Raw genomic sequence first — 12,847 nt, 5'->3', positions numbered from 1 at the left:
GTTGATTATTTTATAAATTTTTACAAAATATGAAAAATGTTTTTTTTTTTAAGTGGTTTTTTGGTCCCTAATGGTTGAATTCACGTTCCTTATATGAGTAGTTATGTATATTCTCTTGTGTGAGAGACTAGATCTGAAACTGTTGACTCTGCCATCAACAGTTCAGACTCAATCCCGTATGTATTAAGCCCTATCTTTGTTCATGACTCTTATATTTGGCTAATTTGGAATGTTGCTGATGTTTAGTGTTACTTTTTGGTTGTGGTATTGCAGATATGTCAATTGGCTGAGATGAATCCTGATATTCAGTTCCTTCAGGTGAACTATGAGGATCATAGATCCATGTGTTATAGCCTCAATGTCCATGTTCTTCCCTTCTTCCGCTTCTATAGAGGAGCTGAAGGTCGTTTATGCCAGTTTAGCTGTACCAATGCTACGGTTAGTGCAGCATTCTCTTGTCAATCTCAATCTTGTTCCATATGTGATCAAATACTTGTTAACTTTCCTTGTTTGATTAATTCATATTGTGCATGTTTGAAATCTTTAGCATAAGCCATGGTCATTATTGTATTGTTCCCCTTTTCAATGTTAACTCGTTAACGATGAGTTTACAGTTCACAATTAAACTCTTAAAACTGTAGAGTTGTGTTTTTGCAGTCTAAGTAGAGTTTGATTACCTTGTTCCCTTTATTGCCTAATATGGTATTGGATAAGATTATGAGCTATGACTGTTTGATTTGAGGAATAATGTTAACGTGAGACCAAGTATTGAATATTTAGAAATGTTTGGGAGACAATAAAAACTAGTCCAAATCAATCCAAAGTTGTCTTATTTTACATTCATTAATTACCTCTGAAATAAATACATAATATTAGATGTATTTTTATACGTGAGATTAATTATAGATGTTTAATTCATGTATTTCCTGATGGATTTGTTCATTTTCTTTGTTGGCTTAAATGGTAGGGAACATAATAATTAAACAGCATTCAAATTTCAAACTCACTCAGTTTATTTTTATCAAACTGCAGATCAAGAAGTTCAGAGATGCATTAGCTAAACACACCCCAGAAAGATGTAGCTTGGAGCCAACAAAAGGGTTAGAAGAGAAAGAACTTCTAGCACTTGCTGCCAACAAAGAACTCACCTTCACATACACCCCAAAACCAAAACCGAAACCAGTTCAACCTGCTGCACCCAGTTTAAAGCCCCTCCCTTTACCCTCATTCACAGCAAATTCTGATGTCTCCAAAGACAGAACCTTGGCCACTTCTGGGAGATGATAGGTGTGGGGCCAGTTTAAGCAAAAGAACCCCATGTAACTTCATCATCCCTTGTACAGTGTGTAATATATATAGCCTGTGATATTGAGAATGAGGATAATCATTGAAGATGAAGGCACACAGTAGTGTGTTCCTCCATGTAACTTCTTCATCCCTTGTACAGTGTGTACTATCTCATTATAGTATGCGAGGTTGAGAATGGGGATAATCATTGAAGATGAAGTCACACAATAGTGTGTGTATTCCTCCATGGGTCTTGGATTTCTGTTTTTTCTGAATCCAGGCCTTCTTGGATGCTATTAGAGGGAAGTTAGGGGATTTTTTTTATGCATATCTCCTCCATGCTTTTGGTTAGGAGGTGGAGATTATAGGATTATTATTAGTTTCCATTTTCTTTATTTGGTGTGTTTTAAGAAAGCTATGAATCATATTTATGTAAGATAAGAGTCATTATGTTATTGAATGAGAGTTTACTTTGCTGTTCTATTTATATAAGCCTACTATTATATCGAGATTCCCCCCTTCCCCTCTTTAAAATTAGGAAACAGATATCACTGCATTCGTGTTTAGTGTTTATAGACTATAATAGTAGGGTGTTAATAAGATCTTCTATATTTTACGATGCCTTTCTACGGATTCGGAACACGACGGAACACGACACAAACGGTATTTCTACGGATTCGGAACACGACACAAACGGTATATATTGATACACGAATTTTAAAATTTTTTATATAAGACATGAAATATAAATATATATAAAATATAAATTATTTTTTAGATGAATTGAAATGATATTTTGTTATTTTGTTGATATTAAAACATAAATAAATTTTTTAATGTTTTATTTTAATGATATAAAGTATTTAAAATATTTTTTGTTTTAATAAATAATAATATATGAAAATATAAATTAATTTTTTAATACTTTTTTTGTGACTTAAAAAATTAAACAAAAGATAAGAAAGAAAACAAAAGCGAAGAATTGCTTAAACAGAGTATCTATAGTGTTTGTATCTTATAATCAAATAAAAATCAATTCCTTAAACAGAGTATCTATAGTGTTTGTATCTTATAATCAAATAAAAATCAATTCGCCAATTCTAATTCTAATGTATAATATTTTTTATTTTGAGCACTAACCGATCAATAAATCTAAAATCATTTTGATGATTAATAATAAGGTTAAACGCCTCCATACAATCTATCTCTCAAATAACAGATTCATATTCTAAACTAAGAGATAACATCTCCAAATAACAAACAATTCCTTTTGAAAAATACTATTATCCTCAATCATTTTCAAACACTTTTTTTGACAACACTTGTGACAATTTACAATCTTGGATAACACAAGCAAAACCAACACTATTACCAGAATAAGGATAATTAGCATCATAATTAATCTTAAAAGTATCTATAGATGGAGGATTCCAAAAACCACTTAAAATATAAGGGAGTGACATACGTTGTAATTCAAAAACACTCATAAGCTCTTTTTCTGTAGCTAAAGCCAGACAAATCACTTTTTTTAGAGGTCAAGTCTTATGAGAATTAAAGATGTCATTATTCCTTATTCGCTATATTTATCGAAGTCCCCAAAAGAACCTGAACGGATGCTCTCTGCTATGATACAAGGATGACAAGAAACCCAACCTATGCCATACAAGCTGAGCTTTTGGACAATCTCGAATACAATGTAAAATGACTAGAAAGACATCTTAAGCACATATCCGATGACGACATCCCTCTTTTAAAACGAAAACTTGTAGTAGGAAGGGTCTCCTTAAGACACAACTAAGTAAAAAAGTTGTATTTTTCAGAAACAAGCTGGCGTCAAAGCCAATTCTCTCGCTCTTCCCAACTAAAAAGCTGCTTATACAACCACAAGTAACCATTGCATGAGTCATAGACTTTGGATGCAGTCCCAAACCAATACAAACCCACTTCTGGACCCGTTTGCACATCTAGATTGTAAGAAAGAACAAGTGTAATAACCCGTGCCATGCACGTGATAAAATTTAAATTATAATTTTAAATTAGGGTAAAAAACAAAAATAAGCCAAGGGAGAAAATAATTTACGTAAATAAGCCAAAACAAAAATTGCTTCATGAATCCACCAATGCACGTTTATATGATTTTTTAAATTATTTTGCATAGAATAAAATATTTTTTTGTGGTATAATTTAAATAAATTTATTAAAAAATATTCATGATAATTTTTTAATAAAATTATTTAAATTATATGGTGAGATATTACATGATTCGAATTACGCATAGGAAAGTTTGAATTACTCTGATTCAAATTATATGGTGAGCAATTTGAATTCTATACAATACTCTTCTGCCCATTCTTGATAGCTCATGAATATTTTTTAATAAATTTATTTAAATTATACCACAAAAAAATATTTTATTCTATCCAAAATAATTTAAAAAATGGCTTAAAAGATGTTAGAAGTACTATAAAAATTTTTAATGTCCTAATGACTTAGGACATTAAAGAAATACTCCACATAGTCACTAATAATTTAGATATTAAAGAAAAAATATTTTTATCATATATTTACCTAAATCACTAGAATATTATAAACTTTTATAGTACTCATAACATCTTTTAAGCCATTTTTTAAAATTATTTTGTATAGAATAAAATATATTTTTTAATTATTTTGTATGGAATAAAATATTTTCTTTCATTTCTAAATTATTATTGACTATGTAGAGTATTTTATTTAAAATTTGAGTACATGTATGTATTTACCTAAGTTATTATAACATTACAAATTTTTATAGTACTCCTAACATTTTTTAAGCCATTTTTTAAATTGTTTTGCATAGGATAAAATATTTTTTGTAGTATAATTTAAAAAAATTTATTAAAAGATATTCATAAACTATTAAAAATGGACAGAAAAGTATTGTATGGAATTCGAATTGATAGCTCATTAATATTTTAAAGAAGTCTCGTAATTAAATATTTTGTTATGTTTTTTTTAACGTATGAAATAAAAATATATATTTTTTAATAATTTTTTTTAATAAATTATTAATTTTTTAACAGCATAATTCGAATTATACCATGAATTATTGTGTCTGTAATTCGAACCAAGCTGGTTCGAATTATGTAGAAATGGAGTTCGAACCAAGCTGGTTCGAACTACATATAAACGTGCATTGGTGGATTCATGAAGCAATTTTCGTTTTGGCTTATTCACGTAAATTATTTTCTCCCTTGGCTTATTTTTGTTTTTTACCATTTAAATTATTCTATTAAAATTAATTTGAATTGTAATAATTTAATTAATAAATAAATAATATGATGTGCATTGTTCGTGTTTTTTTAAATATAATATTAAATGTATTAACTCGAATGTAGCTATTAAGTATATAAAAATTATGTTTGAATTATAAATTCTCTAAATAAAATTAACCCGTTTAAAATATTTAAATTACGATTTCAATCATAAATTACAACTATGATTTAAAAAATTTTTTTGACATGATATTACTTTTTTTTTTCTCCACTTTATTATATTGCCATTCTTTCACTGCAATGTTAGATCAAGAAAACTCTAAATTTGAAAATAAATGTTATCAGATACCTTAAACCCTAAACCTTAAATCTGGCTCTGATACCACTTGTAAAGGTTGGGCTTGTATGGGTTGAGTTTGTACTTGTAAAGAAGGATCTTGTAAAAGTTCAGAATCCATTTGTAAAGATCTAAGGGCTTGTATTCTTGATTGAATATCATAAAATCGTATCATATTTTGCACATGAAGATAATTCATTCTTCTAACATGATGAATACGTTTATTCTTAATGCTTTTCTTAATGGTTTTTACTGATTTTATGGTTTTAATTTGTTGTAGCAACCTTTTGGTCTTGATTATTTTCTTATTTATCTTCTTTATTTCTATTGTTAAGTTTGAAGATTCAGTTATTAATTCTCCTATTTTTCTTCTTATTGCCATTACTCTTATTTTCATGTTTCTTCTAACTAGTTTTAAAGATTTAAGCATTTTATGAAACTTTTTCATGTTATAAGAATAGAAATAACAATAAAGAAAAGAAAGATAGTAGACTTATAAAGATGGACTTGTACTCTTATTCCTTATAAAGTTGATACAATTCTTGAAGATGATTACAAATATTTGGAGATTATATGGAGTAAGAAGATATAAAAGTAGAGAGATTTTTTGAGCTTTCAAGTATTTCTTTTTTACAATATTCTAGATACTATTTGTTCATATGTATTGATTTTGCCTTTGTTGGTATATTTTTTCATTAAATCCATCTTCATATGGTAAAGATATTTCATATAATTTTCTATGCTAAAAAGCTGTGGGGTTTAGACTACATAATTCTTTCTTAATTTTTTCTTCAATTGCTTTTATTTGATCTTGTATTTCTGGAGTTTGTAATTGTTCCTCTATTCTTTTATGTGTAACTTCCTGGTTTAAATAGTTAATTTGTCTTGTCTTTCTTTCTATAATATTAATTTGGAGTGGTAGATGTTGTAAAATTTTCTCTTGGCTTAAACAATTAATTTGTTTTGCTTCTGTTTCCATAACACTAACTTGTGTAGATAGGTGTTGTAACATATGGAGCTCATGTTGCTTTGGTCTAGTGAGAAATTCAAAATAAACAGGATGATTGGGGATTCGTGTACAAGTTATTCCATCGATGTCGACATTAAAGGGATATAATAATAAAGTAAAAGGATTTCCTAATATAACTTGATGAGATATATTCCTTGCCAAAAAGAATGTAGTGGCAAAGCATACTCTATTTTTACAAATTTTTGCTTTAGATAACTTATAGTCTATAGTCATTTTATCATTTTCTGCCATTAGGACTCTTTCTGTAGTTTTTTCATAATATTTTGTAGGTATTAATCCTTCTTGTATACAATTGACATCAGCTTCTGAATCTACCATAGCTATAAAATCAAAATTTTCTTCTCCCACTATTAAGGTTATCGTAGTAAACTACTTTTGGCTTACTAATAAAGTTAGTATATTTATGTAATTTTCTGTACTCAGGTTAATATAATTCTCAGAAATTGTTATGTTACTAATTTCCTGTGTTTTTTTAACATTATTTTTCAAAGTTTGTTCTTGGATTTTTATTATATTTTCTCCTTCTATTTTTACTAATCTATAGTCCATATTGATATTTTGTTGCTTTAATTCTGAAACTTCTCTTTTTAACTTTTTTATCTCTTCTTTGAGAGAATTAAGGGAAACTTCTTCTTGTGGGTTTTTAAAACGACTATAAATTTCTTTTATTTCTATTGGTCTTATTTTTTGCTTACTTTCTTCTTCTTTTTTAACTAATTCAGCTAATTGCCTTATGAATTCATCTCTTAATGGAGTATCTTCTAATTTGTCTATTATTTTGACCAGTGTAGAGGTTTGTTCTCTAGTTAAAACATTTACAGTTTTTTCACAATTTCTACAGTTACATAATCCTATTTCTAAACAATTATTCTGTTCCTCTTTTCCACTATTTCCTTCTGAGCTTTCTTCTTCTGACATAAGGTCTAATTGTTGTACAAAATAGTCTTCAGTTTCAGAAGAATCCTCAGAAATTGATTCTTCTTCTGATTCTGAATTGATTAATATTACTATCAAAGTTTGTTTAATCTCTTTTTACATTTTCAACATGTTACTTGTTTTTTCTTATTAGAAGATTTAGGTTTTCTTTTAGGAGTTTTATGAAATTTTTTATAATATTTCTGTTCATAATAAAGGGGTTTGTCTATATTATATTTAGGTTTTTTATAAAATTTTTTCTTTTTAATTTTATGCTGTCCACTAGGTGCTTTTTCAGGAGTTATTCCATATTGATAACAGAAAGTGCCAAGCTCTCTTTTCCCCGTGATACTTTCTTATTTTATTTTCTGTTGTATCTTGGTATCTATGCATACTTCTATACCTGTTTGTACTATTATATTATGCAATTGTCCAAAGGTTAATGAGTTATAGGGAATCTGGATCCCAAACTGTGTTTGTAGTTTTTGTAATACTTTTTCCACTACAAAAAAAAGAATTTAAAATGGCATTTATATTATTGCGGTTCTTTAGAACCGTCATAATATTCGGGTATTATGGCATTTTATGATGTTGCCATAATTAAGTTTTTAAATGGCACTTTTTTTGGTGATTTCGGCAGTTTTCAACCGCCAGTATTGAAGTCATTATTTAAAAAAAAGGTTCAAAACCAAGGAAAACCGGGCTGATCTGGTGAAAGTAAAACCCTAAAAAAGTGAAGCTGCTCTAGCGATCTTCGCAGTAGCGCTCTCCAAGGACTGAAACCCGAAACGACGATCTGTGTTACGATCTTCTCCAGCGACTGCTCCAATGACTGCTCCGGTGACGATCTTCTCAGCGGCATTCTCCGACGATCTTCTCAGCGGCATTCTCTGAAACGAAGGTATGACATCTTGCGTTCTCCAACGAACGATCTTCTCCGGTGACATCTCTTCCAGCGATAGCTTCTCTAGCGGCGATCTCCTTTTGCATTCGCCTCCTGTGACGATATCCTCCAACAACGATCTTCTTCGGCGATATCTCCTCCAGTGACGGTCTTCTCCGACGACACATCCTCCAGCGGCGATCTCCTTCGGTGACATCTCCTCCGGTCGCGACCTTTTCCGGCGACTTCTCCTCCAGTGACGATATCCTCTAGCTTCCTCCTTTCCGTTCTGTGTCTTCTCCACCAAAATCCTCAGTGCCTCCCTTTCGTTCCAGATCGGCAGGTCATTTTTCTATTTTTCGCACAAGGGAGCACCGTTTGGTGAATTAAGCCCTCATGTATTTGCAGTTGCTGATGTTGCTTACAGGTATGTTACATACCTAATTAATCATCACAATTCGATTTATATTCTGTTTAATTCGGTGGTGATTTCATGAATTTGTTATCAATCGGGGCTATGATTAACAAAGGAAAAAGTAATTCAATTCTTGTCAGTGGAGAGAGCGGAGCCGGTAAAACTGAAACTACAAGAATGCTTATGCGCTACCTTGCTTATTTAGGAGGAAGAGCTGACACCAAAGGAAGAACAGTTGAACAGCAAGTTCTTGAAGTACGATGCAAATAAACCACTCGTTTTTTCTTTTTCTTTTTTATGTTTGAATTTTGATTCATTTGGGGTTTTTGAATAAACTGGATCTAAGTGCAGTCAAATCCAATTTTAGAAGCCTTTGGAAATGCTAAAACTATGAGGAACAACAATTCGAGTCCGTTTGGTAAATTCGTTGAGATCCAATTTGATAAGAATGGAAGAATCTCAGGAGCAGCCATTAGAACATACCTTTTAGAAAGATCTAGGGTTTGTCAAGTAAATGATCCTGAACGCAATTACCACTGCTTCTATCTTCTCTGTGCTGCACTGCAGGAGGTAACTTGCGCCACACTTAATCTACTTATAGTTGCTATGATTCGCTTAATTATGTAAACTCGTTGCAATTTCTTCTGCTAACAGGAAGTTGAGAAATACAAATTAGGACATCTAAAACATTTCATTACCTTAATCAGTCAAAATGTTTTGAACTGGCTGATATAAGCGATGCTAACGAGTATGTTTCCACTAGAAGAGCTATGGACATTGTTGGAATAAGCTAAAAGAATCAGGTATCTATAATTACTATCCTACAAGCTAAAATTTTGTTTGTGACATTCCTTTGGCATCTCAAATAATGGAAGTGGCCAAACTAGTTCAGTGATTACAGATTTGCGATGGTGTTGCTGTGGCATCCCTCCTCAATGCAACTCTTGTATTCCTAAGTTTCTTTACAACAACGTTTGGAACGACTCCAGGTAAAATCACTTAATAAGCAATTGTATGTGGGATGCCATAATTTTTTAAATATTTTTTAAATTGAAATTATATACAGTAGAGTGTGTATTAATTTATGTTGAAAAATTAATTTGCAGTCAAACACAGCATTGAAGGTATAACAAGAGAAAAGGCTAAAGCAAATGGGTGCAACAGTGAGGAATGCAGGGTCATATATAGAGAGACTGAAGCTGAATCAAGAAAGAGAGAAATTGGCAAGAAAGGTTATGGAAAAAATGTTTGTGGAACAATTATCTGATCTATTGTCATTCTACAACTCAATGGGCCAAATTTGCAATGAAGTTTTGGAAATTAAGATTTACGGCCTTGAAATTGTTAATGAAAATGAGTGTGTACCCATGATTTTCTTGACCATGGTTGGTGTAAATGTATTAAGTTAGGTGTGTGCTTTTAAATCTAAATTAGGTGATGTGCTCTTTATTATTTTGGTGGGGTTTTGATTTGTAGAGAAAATTAAATGATGAGCACCAATGTATAATACTTGGATAAACTTGGAATAAAAAAAGTAATTAAAATAGAGTTGATTTTTTAGATTTTTGTTTATGGAGTATGATTTTTTGTTATTGTGAATTTTTAATAAAAAATTATTTGTTCAATGCAGTAAAATGACGGTAAAAATTATACTTTTAAACGATAAAAATTATAAATTTTATTCGGAAAAAAGGGCGGTTTGTAACTGCCATTTTAAACAACATGAAATGCTATTTTAACCCTATAAAAATGGCGGTCAGGGTAAATATGGCGGTTCAAAAACACCGTTTTAACCAATCAAAATAAAATTATCAGGATAAAAATGGCGGTTTAAACTGCCGTTTTAACTCTGGAAATAATGGCGGTTTGAACCGCCGTTTTAACCTATCAAAAAACTGCCGTTTTAACCAACTAAAAAGTGCCATTTTATTTGGAAATAATGGCAGTTTGAACCGCCGTTTTAACCTATTAAAAATCGCCGTTTTAACCAACCAGAAAGTGCCATTTTATTTGGCAATAATGGCGGTTTGAACCGCCGTTTTAATCAAGGTAATTGTGGCGGTTTTCTAAAAACCGCCGTAATAACCAGAATGGCGCCCAGAATAACGGCGTTTCTTGGGGGCGCCATTTTTGGCAATAATGGCGGTTCAAACCGCCGTAATTTCCAAAAATAACCGCCATTTTAAGCCATTTTTTTTTGTAGTGTTCAGAGAATAACTTTGTTAAAGCTGCTACGAATCTTTCTTTCCAGAAAGATGCATGTGCATTATCTCTTATCATAACTTTTGACATAAAGACATCTTTATACCATCTATAATCAGACATAGTTGGACATCTTAAATTCATTAATTGAGTTCCTATCCTATCTTTAAAAGTACTTGGATCTCCTACAAAGTTCTTAATAATGGTATATATTAATGTGGATGTAGCATCTGGTGACTGATCTTCTTATTTAATACTATTAATAATTAATTCTTTTTCTTGGATACTGAGAAAATTATCCCACCAAACTTTTAATTGTCCTGTAAATCCTTGAGTTATCATAATTGCTGCTTCTTTATCGGAGGCTTTTCTCATTTTATAGGCAGTTGCAGTCATAGTCATATTACACATTTGATCTAAGATGGTTTGTTCACTTAATCTATCTATGTTCCATTCTACTAAGTCTGATCCTGTGAAACTATTTTGCACTAATTGTGTTCGCTCTTCAAGGTCTACATCTACTGGTGATGGTCTAGAATAATAATTTCTTGTTTTAGGATAATCTCTTTTATGGGATATTTTATTTAGTTCTAATTCTTCTTCCTTTTGTAATGTATTAATTGTCAATTTTCCTAGACTAATACTTCTAAGTTTTTCTTTTAGTTCTTCAACTTCTGCTTCTACTTTAGATTTTAAACTAATATTATCTAAACTTTGTAACTTATATATAGGTTTTTCTATAGGTTTTTCTACCTTAATGATTTTTTTCATATTTTCCATTCTTCATAATTGATTTTTCATTATATCTAACATGGTATTAGTAAAATTTAATTGTTGATGTAATTTTTTAATATCTCTTTTTTCTATATTTCCTTCTGCATTGCTATCTTTATAGGGTGTTGCTTCAACTTCTAGGTCTTTTCCAATTGGTATTTTGATAGTTTCTTTAGAAGGATATTCAGATTCTATTACTGATCCTGAGCTTGTTTTCTAAACAACAGTTGATTTTGTTAAAGGACATATTTTCTTATCGGATTTAGAGTAATAATTAACATACCAATCAAAGAAGTATAAACTAATTCTATTTTCTTTCATAAAATCATAGAATAGTTCTCTTAATCTAATAACTTCATTTTCTGAATAGTTAGTAAAATACCAATCTCTTAGTAGTTTATTATAATCAGCATTAAAATCTTGTCTTATCCATTCTTTATCAATCTCAAATGGTTCTTCCTTAATAATTACTGATAAAACTTGTGATTCCATTGGATCAAATTCTGAAGGTGATTTGTATACAGCAGTGGCTATATGTGGCCTTCTGTTGTCAATTCCTACAATATTATCCATATTTCCTATTGATGAGTTATCTATAGAATTTCTATGACTAATAGTTTCAACATTATCAGGAATTCTTAATGATTGGGATCTATTCATCCTAATTCTAATATCTGGTCCTTCTCTTATTATTTCTCTTATTCTAGTATTTTGTATTTGTGGTTCTTCAATACCATCAGGTATTACCCATTCTTCAGGCATTCTACTTTTTAATTCTTCATGTCTTAACTTTCTAGGGGTTTGTATATTAGATCTTTTTAGATTTGCATGCATAATTATTGTTTCTTCTTTTGAGGATTGTCTTAATGCTTTAAAGTCATAATTAACCTTAGTAATTTTATAATATATCCTATAGATTATTTCGAATGGATCATATTTCTCATTTATAATTGTCTCATCAGATCTTACTTGCAATTTTAAGGCTTGCCATGTGTATTCATTTTTTAAATTCATAGCATAATTTGGATAACAATTAAAAAAAAACTGGTCCATCATGACAGTTACTTTCTAATATTCCTATTAACGAATCACTGAAATTTTGAAATCTGGTATCTCTTAAGGTTAATAATATAGGCAAATTAATTCCTATTCTAAAATTAGGTTTTATGGCTACTTGTATTAATCCTATATGAATGAAGTTATATCCTTTACTGCTATGTTCTTTCAACTTATCTTCTTCTAAGATGGTAATAATCTTATTACTACTTGTACCTGGTTTGTAATATTCTAACATATGAATTTCATAATTCTTTCCTTCCCAGAAGTTTCTCTTTTTATATACTTTATCTTTATCTATTATAGGTATATTCCAATTATAAAAACTTTCTTCTAACTTAGCTATTTCTAATTCATTTTAGTTCCAGAGGTGGATGCATGCTTCATCATTATCTGTTCTTATTACTAAAGAATTATTTTTCCCTAAATTTAAACTACTCATCGTTCTCAACAAACTAGCCATTTTATGGTTAGAACTTTGTGAGTTACGGGACCACCCTCGTTAACCAACGGATTCACTGCCTTAGTTAGGACTTACAATCGGGACTACGATCTGGGCTGACCAACGTATTAACAGTTCTCACTGCTACTTCAAAGTTTTAACTATAAAACTTTAGTTTACAGAACAGATTTGTAGTAAAAACCCAAAAAAATAATACTTTATAAATGTATTATCTGATAACATATATAATAG

The 12,847-nt window shown here is 30.3% G+C and overlaps 2 protein-coding genes across 2 annotated transcripts in view; both read left to right on the top strand.

The window, feature by feature from the left end:
* LOC107634044 (thioredoxin-like 1-1, chloroplastic) overlaps positions 1-1,790 on the top strand; it is a 3,155-nt gene extending 1,365 nt beyond the window's left edge. The window contains exons 3-4 of the mRNA XM_016337631.2: positions 274-438; positions 1,033-1,790. Coding sequence (XP_016193117.1) covers positions 274-438; positions 1,033-1,284 — 417 coding nt within the window. The 3' untranslated portion in view covers positions 1,285-1,790. The remainder of the gene's footprint in view (positions 1-273; positions 439-1,032) is intronic.
* Positions 8,103-8,915, top strand: LOC107634054 (myosin-9-like). The gene is made up of 4 exons (XM_021111254.1): positions 8,103-8,133; positions 8,237-8,376; positions 8,473-8,691; positions 8,829-8,915. Exons 1-4 carry the CDS (start codon positions 8,103-8,105, stop codon positions 8,913-8,915), a joined length of 477 nt encoding a protein of 158 aa, XP_020966913.1.

Source organism: Arachis ipaensis, chromosome B01 (assembly GCF_000816755.2).
Source record: "Arachis ipaensis cultivar K30076 chromosome B01, Araip1.1, whole genome shotgun sequence".
Classification (NCBI taxonomy): Eukaryota; Viridiplantae; Streptophyta; class Magnoliopsida; order Fabales; family Fabaceae; genus Arachis; species Arachis ipaensis.
Note: the sequence above shows the minus strand (reverse complement) of the source record. Positions and strands in the feature narration are given on the sequence as shown.

What these genes read in the sequence shown, in the direction of transcription:
- LOC107634054 (XM_021111254.1), top strand. Translation starts at nt 8,103, where the DNA reads ATGTATTTGCAGTTGCTGATGTTGCTTACAG. An exon ending in GTTGCTGATGTTGCTTACAG is followed by an intron (nt 8,134 to 8,236) that starts GTATGTTACATA and finishes TGATTAACAAAG; the next exon opens with GAAAAAGTAATTCAATTCTT. An exon ending in TTGAACAGCAAGTTCTTGAA is followed by an intron (nt 8,377 to 8,472) that starts GTACGATGCAAA and finishes ATCTAAGTGCAG; the next exon opens with TCAAATCCAATTTTAGAAGC.